Source organism: Mesoplodon mirus (assembly GCF_964341445.2).
Source record: "Mesoplodon mirus genome assembly, chromosome: 4".
NCBI lineage: Eukaryota > Metazoa > Chordata > Mammalia > Artiodactyla > Ziphiidae > Mesoplodon > Mesoplodon mirus.
In genome coordinates this window covers 25,395,568-25,411,749 of record NC_138979.1, presented here as the reverse complement: position 1 = coordinate 25,411,749, position 16,182 = coordinate 25,395,568, and the positions used below count along the sequence as shown (strand labels likewise).

At 47.9% G+C, this 16,182-nt stretch overlaps 1 protein-coding gene across 2 annotated transcripts in view; it reads right to left on the bottom strand.

Moving 5' to 3' along the window:
- IL2RA (interleukin 2 receptor subunit alpha) overlaps nt 1-15,914 on the bottom strand; it is a 44,291-nt gene extending 28,377 nt beyond the window's left edge. For both annotated transcript variants that reach the window (XM_082618007.1, XM_082618006.1), the window contains exon 1: nt 15,506-15,914. In XM_082618007.1, the coding sequence (XP_082474133.1) occupies nt 15,506-15,569 (64 nt within the window). In that variant the 5' untranslated portion in view covers nt 15,570-15,914. The remainder of the gene's footprint in view (nt 1-15,505) is intronic.
- Between the last annotated feature and the right edge of the window lie 268 nt (nt 15,915-16,182).

Here is a 16,182-nt window from a genome sequence, read left to right as displayed (position 1 = left end):
ATTTTCTCTTTCCCTTGGAAGGGAAAAAGGGAGACTGAGAACCAACAATATTCCTCCCAGAAGCTGTCCCTGAATCAAAGCTCTCGTGTTTCGGGGTCTCAAATGCTTCTGTGAATGAAATTTTTGGGGTGGTTGTGTTTTGCCCCTGGGAGCCTTAGCTGATAACAAACTTCTGTACATGAAAGGGTTAACCACCAGTTTACCACATAATGTCAACCTGATGAAAATTAAAGGGTTGTCAGATAAGAAAAACAAGGGGGATAGAAACAGACCCGTGTTTTTTCTCTGAAATCGAAAAGCAGTTTTCCTTCAAATCTTTGAAACCCATTTCTTGGGACGAAATAATGTTTTTAGTAGAAATGCGCTACGTTGGTGAATCCCACCCACTGTCTTCCCCAAGGGGAGTCTTCTGAGAAATTAGACCATGGAGTCGAGGAGATTTTTCAACTGGATAACCATGGAATTTCCACTGGAATTCTAAAGAATGCCAGATGGGTAAGTGTGATACCGGGTAGAAACTCAAGACCCGAAGGGAAACATGGGAAAGAAGGAAAAAGGAAAAGGTCACATGACATGATGGAGCTGTCCAGATGAAGAGTTACTCGTCAGAGCCGTCGCCCCATTCGGGTGTCAAACAGCAGCTGGCCATGCTGACACGGACCCTAAGTGTGGCAGGCACCCCAAATCCACGTGTACAGAGCCTGGGAGGACCCAGGTCAGGTGTTGCCAGCAGGAACCCACACCTGCCGCCTCCACTCCACCTCCCGGGGGTGCCCGCCATCCCCCTAACTCTGGGACACTCTTCTTCGCGCCTGCTCTCAAGAATCACACTCAGGGCTTCCCTGGTGGCACAGTGGTTGAGAATCTGCCTGCTATTGCAGGGGACACGGGTTTGAGCCCTGGTCTGGGAGGATCCCACATGCCACGGAGCAACTAGGCCCGTGAGCCACAACTACTGAGCCTGCACGTCTGGAGCCTGTGCTCTGCAACAAGAGAGGCCGTGACAGTGAGAGGCCCGTGCACCGCGATGAAGAGTGGCCCCCGCTTGCCACAACTAGAGAAAGCCCTTGCACAGAAATGAAGACCCAACACAGCAAAAATAAATAAAATAAATTAATAAACTCCTACCCCGAACATCTTCTTAAAAAAAAAAAAGAATCACACTCACTTTTAAACAAGACACACGTGTGTGCTGTTTGGATTCAATGTTTGAGGCCCCCCCGTCCCCCAACTTCGTATGCCGAATCCTTACTGCCCAGCATGATGGTGTTAGAAGGTGGGGCCTTGAGGGGAGATGAGGCCATGAGGGTGGAGCCTCAGGGGTGAGTTTGTGCCCCTGTAGGAGTCATGAGAGAGCCGGCATCCTCTCTGCTTCCAGACATGTGGGGACACAACGGCCCTCCCCCAAACCCCACCACGCCGGCCCCCTGATCTCAGATCCCAGCCTCCAGGATAAAGTCAGGAATGAAGTTCTGTTGTTCTGAGCCCCCCAGGCTTTAGTATTCTGTTAGAGCAGCCTGCACGGACTAAGACATCACCATGCGTTTTGGATGGGGATCAGACCCTTGCATGGAGAATGTCAATCCAGACATGGAAATGGAGGCCACAGACTCCCCGGAGGGGAAGGTGCTGATTTAGGTTCTGGGGTTCTTGGTGCTTTGGGGGCAGCCTTGATCTGCTTGTCCACTGTGACTCGCTTAAGTCGGGTTCAGGGTAGACAAACAGCAGCCTGAACGTATTTCCCAAATCTGCATGTCGGCAGGCGCTGCCCCATAAATAGAAGAAGGATGAGGATGTGTCAGAGTGGGCGGATGATGGGGTGGGTGACACAGGGTCGGGAGGAGGTTATGTTAAGATCGTCGATTAAATGAGACCCAAAGCCCTCCCCGGTACTCCAGGGACTGGCCTCAGGAAAGCAGCCTCAACTGAAAGGCTTTTGATGCATTCAGTCTGTGGACTCAGCCTGGGCTGTCCTCCCTCAGCCAGCACTGAAGGAAACAGCCTCCTTGTTCCCCAGAGCGCCCTTTAAGGCGCCAGCTCTTCTCCATTCCTGCCTTCCCTAAATTCTTAGGTAGCACCGAAATCCGGCACTCTGCTCAGTGCCGTAGGTGGGTGCTGTTCCTTTCAACAGACACCTCAGGCTTTACGACCACAGGTGATGGTCCTGCAAGGGGCATTTGTGTCGGGCTTCTTATAGAATTTAAACCCAAGGTGGCAGCACTTTCCAAGGACATGGGAATTTAAGACCTGTTACCATGGTTCACTGGGAATTGCTTTGAGCTGAAAAGGACAGATGGGACTCGCCAAGGATGTGGTAATTGTAGCGTGAACTAGATAGACTTCCTTCCGCAGTGTGAACTGATACCTTCAGTCCTGCTTACAAACGGACCGGATGCAGGTAGGGGAGCTTGCCGGCCGCTGGGGGGCTGAATGGCTTGGTCAGCACAGGGCTGAAGGGATGACTTCTCACTCCGCTGTAGGGTGTTTATTAAGCCATAGAATGTCGGGACAGAAAGGGGCTTAGAGACCCTCTCTATCCATCTCCTCACATGCTTAGACAGTGCCTGCTCTGTCCAAGGTGTGTGAGACATTGCACACCGGGCACTGATCGGGGTACATATATGGAGCTCTCTGGTCCTCACAGCCCCCTATGAAGTAGGCTGTTAGGAATATTCATGACAATTAATACAATGATTATTATATAGTACATTATTATAATTAAAATATTAAATGTATAATAAATTGATATACAAAGTACTACAGTATGATTAATATGGTTATAAATAAGAAACATTTAAATATGATTAATTATTAGATAGTCATTCTTACTGGCTCTGTGTCATACACGATGGCAGTGAGGCCCCGACAGGGTCAGTGACCTTCGCGGAGTCGCACAGCCGGTTGGTGTGAGGCCAGCGTTTGGATCCGCAGCCTCACAGGTGGAGGTGCTCGTGACCCCGTTCGCCCACAGTTTCCTCCCTGTGTCTCGGCTGCATCCTGTTCGTGTGGCCACTGTGGCCTCTGACCGCCCCCCGCCCCATCCCACATGTGTCCCACATGGTGGGAAGGCCATTGCGGGCATCTTGGGGTGGGGTGGGTGCTGGCGATTGAAGAGCAGATGCTGGGTGCTAACGTGCAGAGATCACTCGGGCTGGACTCTGCAGGGACTGGGGCTTCGTAGGGAGTGCCAGCTAAGGGAAAGGAATAAGGATTTTGCCCAGGGTTCCTGGGCAGCTGGGTGGATAGTAGTGTCTTTCACTAAAAAGGGGAATAGAGGAGGAAGAGCAGGCCTGGGGCCACAGCTCTGGCTGTACTGAGTTTGAGAAGTCTGTGAGACAGCTCTGTGGAGAGGTGCTCTGGGCCTTGGCTGTGCAGATTGGAAACCCAGCAAGCCATGTTTACTGAGCACCTACTATATCCTGGTTACTGTAGGCAGGCCAGCACATCCCACTTTATACCCACAGCAACTGAAGCCCATGGAGGTTAGAAGAAGCTGCCCATGACCAGCTCCCCACTAGGTCACTCAGCGCCCTCCAGGGCTGCACCCCCTCCCCGTCCTGCCTGCCGTCATACGCATGGATGCCAGAGCCAACGCTCTAAAGCCCAGACTGCATCCTTCCCTTGCCCACGCCGCTCTGTGGTACCCATTCCTCCCAGGATACAGTCGAAGCCCCTGTACTTGGCAAGGCTCCATGACATAGCTCACAGCCCAGCCTCAACAACCTCCACCTCTGCCCCCGGCCTGAGCTCTCCGGCCTGGTGGACTGTGCCCTGTCTTTGGTCATTAACCTTGCTCACGACTTCGCTTCCACCTTCTCGACTTCAGCTTGTCCTCCCTCGTTGTCACATTTCTCTGGGAAGCCTCCTGGACCCGTCTCTTTGGTTTTGGGCATTCCGCTGCACTCCCGAACTACCCGCCATTTCTTTACACAGTGCTTGCCACACCGTGTTCATCAGATGCCCCCACCCTGCTGGAGCCTGCAGAGAATGGTACCCAGTGATTGTTTTAAAGGAAAGTAGAGTCACACAAGTCCAAACCAGGATCTGAATCCAAGCCTGCAGAATCCCAAGTTCATGAGCTCTTTCTGCTCTCCCAAGATACTTTCCAGTTGGGAAGAATTCCAAATAGGCCGATGAGACGCGGAAGATTATAAGAGGGGAGGATGCCCCTAGGCTTTGAAATCATAGGTGAGGAAGCTACGGTTGCAGAATAGGAGACCTGCGGGCTGGGGTGCCTGGAGCTGGGGGCCTGATGTGCAGAAGACATGCAGATGGTCCAGGTCAGAAAGAATATGGGATTGCCAGGCAGAGGAAGTGTGCCCCACAGGCAGCAGGGAATGATTTGAGCTCTTTGATCAGGGGAAAGGCATCACGAAAGTTGTTTTCAGAAGAATTAATCTGGAGATGGATCAAAGAGTGACTTAAAATGAGACCTGGAAGGCTTACCTAAGAAGCCCAGGGGAGTTAATGAGACCTGTCGACTGTGTGCTTCCTTTGTACAGGGATGGAGCCGGTGGCCCGCCTCCATCACTTTCTTGGGCGTGGGAATGACTGTTTCACGACTTCAGTCTCCTCATCTGTAAAATGGGAATGATCATGGTGGTACCTGACTCACAGGGTCGTTGTGAGTCTTCTGTGAGGTAACAGGTGCAGCGCACACACTTACTCTCCCAGGAGGAGGAGGAGGGCGGGAGGCTGAGGTGTCCTGACAGCTCTGCGAGCAGACCCTCTGCACAAGCCCACTGCAAACTCAGGCTAGAGGAGTGAGATTAACGAAGCCCTGGGAAGAGAGAAAGTGAAACTTGATGGCCAGTGAAAGGCGTTGAAAGCCAAAAGTGAGATAAACAATGACCCGTTTGCACATCAGAGCCAAAATGCTCACCCTTTGCGGTCCCCGTGCTCTCCTGGGTGTCAGCAGGGTGTCAGCGGAAACTGCCCTTTTATTTTGAAAAGGTTTTGGGGTTTGTAATTTTTTTTGTAGTTGTTTGTTTTGCTTTCCACTTAAAATAAGGAGTTTTCTCTTCACAAAGATCCTTTTATTCTAAATCAGGCTCTGAACAGAGGTGTCACTACCACAGGGACCGGAAACGGATACCACACTCAGCTGGGTGTGCAGGCTCTGGCGGGTTTCATCAGTCGGGGACGCCGTGACAGCCCCGGCCGCAACCAGGAAAGATGCCAGATGCGCAGCCTCCCCCGAAACTCCCGGGAAACTCACAGAGCCCCGAGGCAGGAAGAAGCTGACGTCAACTTCGCCTTCGGGGATTTCAAGCAAAACTCTTAGAAATGACTCCTCTGCCCTTTATTTGGTATCATGATCTTTCTCTGAGGAGATGGGCCAATTTGCTCCAAGGACCTCATTTCATGAAACTATGTATATGTAGTTATACACACACGCACATATATATACATATATTATATACACGTGTGTGTATATATATAAACACACATATATGTACATATATACACATATACATAGTATATATATGTATGTGTGTACATACACAAACATGTATACATATAAACACATACCATATATATATATATATATATGTTTTAAAGAAACACCGTTGCTTTGCTTTTAAGTATATAAGGTAACCGGACTGACTAGGTTCCCTTCATCCCTTCCTTGGAAAGGAAGGTCCTTCCTGGGCGTTTAGAATTGGGCAGTGGTTCACACTCTGCTGAGGACGTGCCATCGGTCAGCACTGTGTATAAATGGTACTTCTATAATACCTGGGGGCTGTGGGAGCCGTCAGTTTCTTCTTCAAGGAATGTAACTACTCCCACCTGAAATGTTCTGACTTTCTCGGTCAGGGGCTTTCTCAGTCAGGGACTTTCTTGAGCAAAAGAAAGCTTCTGCACATCCTCTATGTTGTTATAAATTCAAAATCTGCGGTGTTTGATTTTAATAACTTCAGTAGTTGATAATAACCAAGTAATGCTCTCAGCCCTCCTTTCTGTCCCAAATGTTAGTGTAAATGTGAGGCAGTTCTTGATTCAAGAGGTACGGGGAGGGCTTCCCTGGTGGCGCAGTGGTTGAGAATCCGCCTGCCAATGCAGGGGACACGAGTTTGAGCCCTGGTCTGGGAAGATCCCACATGCCACGGAGCAACTAAGCCCGTGCACCACAGCTACTGAGCCTGCGCGTCTGGAGCCTGTGCTCCGCAACAAGAGAGGCCACGACAGTGAGAGGCCCGCGCACCGCGATGAAGAGTGGCCCCCGCTCGCCGCAACTAGAGGAAGCCCTCGCACAGAAACGAAGACCCAACACAGCTGGAAAAAAAAAAAAGAGGTACGGGGACTCATATAAGAACAAACGTTTGTCTGTGTGTTCCATCCACTCTTTCTTTGTATTTGCATTTTAGATCTCAGCTTGTGTTGGCATTATCTGTGCGACATATTTCTCTCCTGCTGGATGGTGTGTTCCTGGAGGCCAAGGACTGGGTTACATTCATCTCCTAACCCTGTATCTGACACATAGTAGTTGCTCAATAAATATTTGCCGAATGAATGAATCAACAAAGGAATGAAGCAGTGCCTGAAGGTGATGCCACAGGCAAGACTGTCGCCATCCACACTCCTGCGTCCCTCCTCCACCTGTCACACCCATCCTGTCTGTCTACCTTGGCAGCAGTGTTTTCACTCTGAAAAACTTCACAGCAGAGAAGACTCCCACCATCATGCCTCAGAGGCACACCTATCCTCGCCTTTGTTTTCTTATTGCTGAGGATACAAAAAGCAGCAAAACTTCTGAAGGAGGTATCTATTTTGGGCCCAAACAGAAAAGAGTGGGTGATTCTGTGGGCAGAGATTCCTGAACGTGGTGGGGTTGACTCATGCCCGGAGGTGCTCAGAATTTCCTCTGTTTCGTGGGCGTCTGGGGCAGACGTGGCTCGACTCGAGTGCTTTCTTTCAAGCCCAGTCAAATGCAGGAAAGACACCTCGAGCTGCTGTTTGGGACGTAGAAGGAGGGGGAGAGCGGGATTCAGAGAATTTAAGTCTGCAGGGGCTCTGTGTGCCTGAAGAGGTCAGCTCCTAGGGGAGATGGAGGGATCGCTGCTGGGCATCTAGGGTCGGAGTCTGTAGGAACAGGCTCGTTCATTTACGCACAACCACAGCAGCAGCGGGGCCTCCTCAGAGCGGACTCTCTTCCACTTTTAAAAAAGTGAAAGCAAACTTGTTTACTAACGTCCGTTCAGGAGAATCATCAAGAATGTGGGCTCTGCATCACTCCAGCCTGGTTCACATCCTCGCTCCCCATCCCGGTTGTGTTCCATGGGCTAACTTACTCCTGTGAGCCTCAGTTTACCAGGTGCCAAATGGGGGTGAGAACAAGGCCGACCTGATTTTGAGGATTATTCGAAGGAACACTACGTTTTCACATAATGCCTGTAAGAGAGCATGTAGACTGTGAATATTAGCTCTTGTTATTATCATTCGTGTTTAAAATGTTTCTTGGGGAGTTCCCTGGTGGTCCAGTGTTTAGGACTCAGTGCTTTCACTGCCGTGGCCCTGGGTTCAGTCCCTGGTCGGGGAACGAAGATTCCACAAGCCACGCGGCATAGCCAAAAAAAAAAAAAAAAAAAAAAAGTTTCCTGCAACAAGGCTGAAGACAAATAAGCCTCAAAGTAAAAAGTGGGTACTGGGATCAGGGTTTGTGCCAGGCCTACCCCAGCTAGCCGTCTGTTCTCCAGTTCACAGCTTCGCCCACCACTCAGCTTTCTCTCTCAAGAGGGCCTCCTGAAGACCAGCGGGCTTTCCACGCTCTTTCTTTTTTTTTTTTTTTTTTTTTTTTTTTTTTTTTTTATTTTTTATTTTTTTTTGCATTACGCGGGCCTCTCACTGTTGTGGCCTCTCCCGTTGCGGAGCACAGGCTCTGGACGCGCAGGCCCAGCGGCCATGGCTCACGGGCCCAGCCGCTCCGCGGCATGTGGGATCCTCCCGGACAGGGGCACGAACCCGCGTCCCTTGCATCGGCAGGCGGACTCTCAACCACTGCGCCACCAGGGAGGCCCCCACGCTCTTTCTTTTAAAGGAACCAATCGCCTCCTTAGCACTTACTTTTTATTCTTTAGAAACCTGCTTCTCTTTCTTCTTCTTTTGGGAAAAAAAGTATTTAACTGTTCCTAGCCTCCTGAAGCCAGTCTGGCCTTTCACTGCATCCAGAATGATTGGAAAAGGGGGGAAAGCAGCCCAGGAAGCAGGTCTGACTAGTCTGACCCAGGCTATTCACCTTACTTGGTCCCTTGTGAGCTTCTGGTCATCCCCCACCCATGGCATCCACACTTTGGTGCCTTAGTGTTTCTGCTGCCTGAAATCCTCCTGGGTACCTGACACTGGGTTCAGAGTGCAGGCACCATGGCTGATGGAAAGCTGCGTGGCCAGGGTGGGTGGGGGCAAAGTGTCACGTGGGCGGTCAGGATGGAGGTCCTAGAGCTCTGGCCTTGTGGTGTGCCCTTGGCCAGGGCTAGGTCGGGGCATAATTTGGATGTAGGGGAATAAGACTCTGGACTTCTTGACTATTACCCAGAGGTGTCATGTGGTCCTGGTGATGCTGATTCAGTGACCCATTGTGGGAATGAAGTCTACCAGACCCCAACAAGGTGTGTAGACACTAGAGGATCAAAATGAGAGGAGGAGAACACAGGTGCTTCTTGTCAGAGCAAAAGTACTAGTTTTTATCAGATCATCACTAGCCATTTGAGCCTCATCTTGCTCAGCACACAGCCAACACGAAATATGAAAAAGTTCGTTTGGGTTTTTCCTCACCATCTTACGGAAAACCCCAAACAAATTTTTTGGCCAACCCAATATTTGAAATATGGGTCATTTGTTTCGTTGATCTCATTAACACCTCAATTTTCAGTTGTTACTCAAGGAGCATGACCCACGTATACAACTGTAGCAACATCATTAGGAAACACCACCCTCCAGCCTCTTCTGAGATTCACAAGCACAAGCTTAGAGCCACCTTCTCCAAGAAGCGTTTCTGAACGCTCCGCAAAGCACCTTACCCTGCTTTGGTCGCTGTGGCATGCGTCAACTTTGCTACATACCACTTTGTAATATTTGATCTTGTGTCTTTCCCAGACTGGTTTTCCCATTTTACTTGCAAGTTCTGTGTGGAGTGGACACAACACATATTTCTTCTCTCCTGTGACAGCCTTGCTACTCAAAATGGGGTTCGGGCATTAGCAACATGGGCCTCACAGGGAGCCTGAAACCAGAATCTCAGCCCCCATCCCTGACATCCTGAGTCAGAATCTGCCTCACAACAAGCCCCTAGGTGATCTGTAATAGGTTAAACTTTGGGAAATACTGTGCTAGGGCACCTATTCTTAGTGAATAGAAATAAAACAATGGAATTGGACCAACCACGGAATCATTCTGTGGATTTCAATCCTAACCACATCTTGAATCATTTGAGGAGCTTAAACATAATGTTACCCTTATGTCCAATTCTCATCCCCAGAGAGTCTGACCTAATTGGTCTTAATTGGTCTTGGGTGAGGCTCGGGCATCATTTGTTAAAGTTTCCCAGACGCACACTTAATGTGCAGTTCGTGCTAGAAACCACTGCTCTAAATACATTTCCCAGCTGGACTTGTGTTTTCTCCCTGATGGAAGCAAATCCCAGAGTAACCTCCAAACAAGTCAAACAGCCAAAAACTTCCTGAGTAATCTTAGAGTGGAAAATACCTAAAATACCTAGAGATGATTCTATTATTGTTTTCCCCTAAATGGGTGACTTATTTGAAAGCCTGAGAGGGGGAGGGATTCAGTGATGGCGGTTGACTCACTGGCTGCCTCCATTGGCAAGTCTTCAAGGTGGGGGTTGCTCAGCAGATGTTTTATCTCCAGTCTTAGGCCAGAAGCAGTTTGAGAGCAAAGACCTTTTCCATCTTGGTAATCCTAACGCATGGATGGATGGATGGAAAGATGGATGGATCAATGGATGGAAAGACGGATGGATGGATGTCACTGAGAGTCGACGTGAAGACCTAAGGGGAATATTGGACTGGAATTTGGAAGCCTGGACTCTAGTCCTGGCTCTCCACTTTTCTTGCTTGCCTTGTGTCCTTGGTACCTTTTTCTTACTATCTTGTCTAGGCACCCAGGCCTTTTAGGTTGCTTTTGCCAAGCCAACTATAGCTCCCTTACCAGGGAGCATAACTTCCTGTGTCTCATCCTCTGTGCTCACAACTATAGCTGTTCAGATATTAAAGAACCTCATTGGAGGTCCTTCCTGGAGACCCTGGTTGATAGGAAGGCTACAACCCCAAATATTATCCTCAAAATTTTGTGCATATGTACAGTTTTCTAAGGAGACAGTTAACAGCACTCATCAAATTTGCTCAAGGACTCACCACTCAAGAAAGATTAAGCCAGCTGGAGTCTTGCTATCACTTTGTTCTTCCTGTTGGGAGATTCAGGATGTATGTATAGGAGTGACAAATGAGGTCTGTCTTTATGTGGTGAGGTTCTATGGACCATTTTTTTGCCCCCTTGCTAATACTTGGGGCAGCGGCTAGCTCCACCTAAGCAGAACTTCCTGAAGAAATTACTAGAAAGGGTGGCCAAAGAGGGGATGAGGGAGCTCATTAAGGGTCTCCAATCTCTCTTCCCCTGATACCTGCCTGGATGAAGAACAAGAGAGGAGAGTGTCTGGAAGTTTAGAGACCCCTAGTGGCTTCAGAGGGCCCCCGGGTGGGCCATGACTGGTACCAAGGTGACACACATTGTTAGCCTGGAGAGAAGGAATCCTAGGTTCTAAGTCCAAAGGGATCAGAGGCCATTCCTTCAGCCTCCTGCCCGGCTTGAGAAATCTCTACACCACTTTTGACAAATTTTCATTTAGGCTCTGCTTAAACACTTGCAGAGAAAGGGAGCCCAGGAGTTAATGGAGAGGAAAAGGATAGAGGAACTCTTTACTCTGTTTGGCTGTTGGACATTCACCAGACACGAATAAACCCACAATTCAAAGTTTTACCTTTTTTTTTGGCATTGCCACGCAGCATGTGGGATCTTAGTTCCCTGACCAGGGATCGAACCTGCGACCCCTGCATTGGAAGTGCAGAGTCTTAACCACTGGACCACCAGGGAAGTTCCCAAAGTTTTACCTTTTCAGCGGCATCCCCCACCCAACCTCTGTCACCTTTCCACTCAAGTCTCCTTCCTTTTCTGATTCTCACTGCCACCTAAAGTCTGGGGCAGGGGAGCAGATGGTGAACAAAAGCCAAGATCCTCTCCTAAAGCCAAGAATCTACTGGTTTGCCATCTGGGTGCTCTTACATTTGAAAAGTATGAAAGACACATATCCCTAATTTCACTTTCTAGGAGGGGAAGTTAAAACATAGAGATTGGAGGGCAGCAGAGAACAACTGGAATTCCACCTCATCCATCTTCCCAGCCAGCATATGTGCCCCTCTGTGGCTCCCCTGACATGGCTGGAAAGCCTTGACCACTTTCAAGGATGCAGGGCTTGTAGCTTTTTGAAACAATCCATTGAATTAAGGTCCTCTTTCCTTTTCTCATAGGGAATGGCCTCGGATAAAGAGAAGAGAAGGAGGTTCCCACTCATGTAAGACCTCCCCTGTGAGAAGCAAGGAAACCATTTGAGTGCAAAAATGCCCAAAAAGCAAATAGCAGAAGCCTCACCCAGCAGTAAGAAGTATTTTTGCCTTGACGTTTACAACCTCGCCTGAGTGCTGCGCAGTACCTTTCAGGAGTTGGAAATAACCTACAATGATACGTCAGCCTCGGCACTTGGGCCCGCAAAGGTCTCTTAACCCAGACCCTGCTGTGTACGTCTTCGGTTTGGAAACTTTTTCATCCAAAAGTACGCCAGCTTGAAAAGGCCTTTCGACAGAGCTTATTTTATTTCCTGTTCAGAATTCTTGACATAGAGCGATAGAGCTAGAAGTCAGTCTCAGGATCAGCTCCATCAACCTTTTCATTTTGCAGAGAAACTGAGGCCCAGGGAGGTATAGAAATTTGCCAAAAATCATGCCCTTCACCTTCTCCAACGATGGTCGTTTGGAGGTGCCTTGGACCACTTTCTGTTCCCTGCAAAGTTCAGTATCCCTGACTCTTCTATCCACTGACATCAGGTGACATGGCTCGCCTTCCCAAAGGAACTCTGTTTATTTTTACGGTTTCTACTGATTATTGGAAATGAAGGGAGCGGGAAGTGAACTTGAATGACTACCACGTTGAGGGCCAGCCTGACTTAAGGGTGACTGTCGCTATGATGGGAATGACTTCAACAAGAAACAACACAGAAGCCTCCAGACTACTCAGGGCTTTAGCCAAAGAAGCTAAGAAGTCTTCTCTTTGGATGAGTGAAGTTGAGGGCAGGAGCTGTAGAGCTCATGAGCCGTCCTCTATAGCATCTCTAGCTGACTGTCCATCAGTGAAGTCAACTCTTTTTGGTGCCTTAATTCTCTCAGATCTCAAAAGGAGCAGATGTATGGGTGATAAACAGCACTGCCTATTTAAGACATGCTGTTTTTAAAGAAAGTAGCAACTGTTTCATGAGGTACTTCCTAAGTTTACCAAAGCCCCATATATATATATATATATATATATATATATACATCTTTTCCAAAGTACATCTTAAAGATGAGCAAGGAAACAGTGGTAATAACACCTTGGGATCTAGAGAAATTGAATGATTAAATATGAAGAGTTAAACATTTTGTGTTTTAATGATAAATGTGAAGATGGAAATTCCAGTGTGGGCAGTCATCTTTACAAGAAGGGATAATTAGACAAAAATATCATCTTAATGGGTTTCCGCATTGTGTTGTTTTTTTTTTTTTTTTGAGTCTAGGGCATGAAGATTTGATCACAGAATTCCTAGAATGAAAGAAAGATGATCAAGGCATAGATAAATTCTCAGAATTTCCACAATGCTGAGAAAGGCACCTTCAATAACGTGTCTGTTGGCAACATCAGGAGAATTCTCTTTTCAACCACATCCCAGGACCCAGTAATACAGAGACTCAAAACACTCACGTTGACTAATACATCCCCTGTCACCCATCACAATTTTAAATGGTGGCTTTGGAAATTTTCAGACTGAAAATCTGCCTTATGAATCAGCTAGAAATTGCATCTGTTGACAGTCTGATTGATTTCGTTAGCAACCTCTTCCTTCTGAGGAATAAAAAGACTTGTTTATTTGAAGACTGGGTTCCCCTGGGAGGAAAAAGTCTGAGATGAGATTATTTCTTACCCTGGAGTGGTTCCTAAGCCATATGTGGATCCCAGAAACTCAGCCCGTATCGTTCTCTTTAGCTACCAAGTCCTCACTTGCCTCTGGATGGGACCATTTCACGCCCTGTCTGTGCACCTACTCTCTTTACGGAATCATCTCTGTAGAGCTCGGACCCTGTCTGCAGGGAACAGAAAGAGCACATGGCTGAGAAAACTGGGTTTGAATCCTGGCTCTGTCACTGCCTATGTGACCTCTGAGTTGTTTTTTTTTTTTTTTTTTTTCCGGTACGCAGGCCTCTCACTGTTGTGGCCTCTCCCGTTGCGGAGCACAGGCTCTGGAAGCGCAGGCTCAGCAGCCATGGCTCACGGGCCCAGCCGCTCCGCGGCATGTGTGATCTTCCCAGACCGGGGCACGAACCTGCGTCCCCTGTATCGGCAGGCGGACTCTCAACCACTGCGCCACCAGGGAAGCCCTGACCTCTGAGTTTTGAGGTCTTCTTCATCTCATGGGTTGGTGACATCCACCTTGCAAAGGGGCTATGAAGAGTAAAAGAAGACTTATACGTCTGGCACATAGAAGGTACTCTATAAATGGTCATTTTAACTTTCTAGTAGTCTTTTATTGACTCCCAAATGAAGTTTAATTTTTTAAACTTGCTACAAAGGCCTTGGGTCATTCATTTGATGCCATCCTACCTTTCCAGTCTTAGTCCCCAGCAACCCCACATCCCCGTCCAAGGCTGGGGGCTGTTCCCTGATGCTCTGCTGTGTCTTTGCTCCTGTGGGCCTCTCTATCTGGAATCTCCACTCAGGGAAATTCACTGCCCCCTCAGGGCACTTTTTGCTGCTGCTTTCACGAAGCTTTCCCTGATACACCCCTGCTCCCCTAGATCTTATCCCATTCCACCCATACTGCTGTTATTATATCTATGCCTTTATTCCGCTTACTAGGTTATATCTCTCTTAAGGAGTGAGGCTATGTCTTGTTCGTTTTAGTATTTCCTACAGTGTTGAAAAGGGGAACAATACGTATTAGATAGATTTTTGAAGATGTGAGTGTATGAAGGAGTCCTCACTGCTACAAGACCATTCACATCTTCAGATAAGTCATCATCGGCTGGCAATAACACGCGTTTACTTGAAATGTGTTTCCCAGAGATGGGGCATGATTAACTGTAAAGACTTTTCTGTTCTGGCTTAGCTTGACCTCCCACTTTGCAAAGACCCTGTAGAGGTAGAAATCTCATTATAAGCCTTCCTAAAATCACGCCCACTTTTCACTTTAAAGTAAAGAAGATCCTACACCTGGGTCAGTTCATAGCCCAGTGACTTGGTCATTTCCCCTAAACAAGCAAGAAAGACTCCTTATGCATCATCCTGTTTCACTTCTTAACATATCTTTCTGTGGCCAGTTAGCAACATTATATATCTAGAAACGAAGGATATAAAATCATAGACTCTGATATCTTACCTGTTTTCCTGCATAAGCAAGGGAAGACGTTATTAGAAAGTTCACACTCAATTAGGAAGGAGGTTTGAGGTAGAAGTTGGTGGTTTCTTATTGCTTAAAAAAAACCCTGACAAACCCTTTTGAAAGGATGAAAGGAATTCAAAACTTTCATATATATATATATATATATATATATATATATATATCTCCACATACATACATACATGCATATATACACGTAAGAACATAAGAAGAATTAATGTTCTGAAAGTGATATGCTTATTTTTTTTAAACTTCTATAAAGTTACACATATAAGAAACTTCCTAGGTATTATTTCCCAAGGCAGTAAAAAACAAAGTATACATCCTTGAGGCTTAACTTTTCTGAGATCTTAAATGATCCCAATGTTTCATATATGAGTTAGTGATATCTGCCAGACATTCACCTGGTCTTAGACTCCTAGTAGATTTTTAGTATTATCTTACAGCTTGGTGGGTGCAGTGGAAAACTGAATTCAGTGGAAAATCCAAGTTCTTGAGGACTCTGCTCATTAGTATCTGATAACATTCAAACATCACATCACCCTATTCTTCCCTGAATCAGACGTCAAAGACTTTGAGCAACAGAGAGCCCACCGTTCCAAGTTCTCTTTATAGGTCAGGGATAATTGAGGCATAAAACGGGCCCCCGGTGGGCTGTGGACATAGGGGTAGAACCCAGGATTCAACCCCCTTCCCCGTACTTTCTACTTAGGTGCCTCTCGGATTCTGTGGCTGGGAGGAGTCGACATCCTTAGCCTTCCCAGGACTCCGAGGAGACCAGTGACCCCTTACCTGTCACGCAGCCAGGTACAACGATGAATACGAAGAATCCCCACATCAGCAAGCCTGGCTCCATCCTCCGGGCCCCTGGGATCAGCTGCCGATGTGGGGGCCAGGAAGAAAAGGTACTTCTCTGCAGAATGCTGGGTTTCCTTTCAGCCTCTTGCTGGCATCACTCTGGGAGGCTGGGGAAGGATCAATCCGCCCAGATTGTCATCCTCGCTGTTCCATCCGTCTCTAGGACAGTCAGCACTTGCTCTATATAAGTATTAGCCTGGTTTGTTCAGTCAGGAAATCGTGCCTACCACTCTCTTCTCTAGTCTCAAATATAGGAAGTGGTTTTAACCAGGTTTTTTTTTTTTTTCAAGTTCAGTTGCTGGGAGGTGTGGGCCGGGGTTGATGAGAAGGATTGGGGTTCGTATATGAATCCTTTCTTCAGCGTCCTCCTGCAAAGGGGAGGGAGATTCCCCCTGCTGTTGAAGGAGGGTGAGCAAGCACTTCTTGGCAGTGGTCTCAGCTAGAGTTTCATAAACTGATGTCACTGTGAAACTGAGGTCCTTCCCCAGACTTGCAGCTCCCGGAGCAGTGGGCAGGGGCCACACAAGATGCAGCTCCCAGAGCAGTGGGCAGGGGCCACACAAGATGGGGGGCAAAGTCATGCCAGGAGTGTGGGAGAGCAGTCTTGGTCC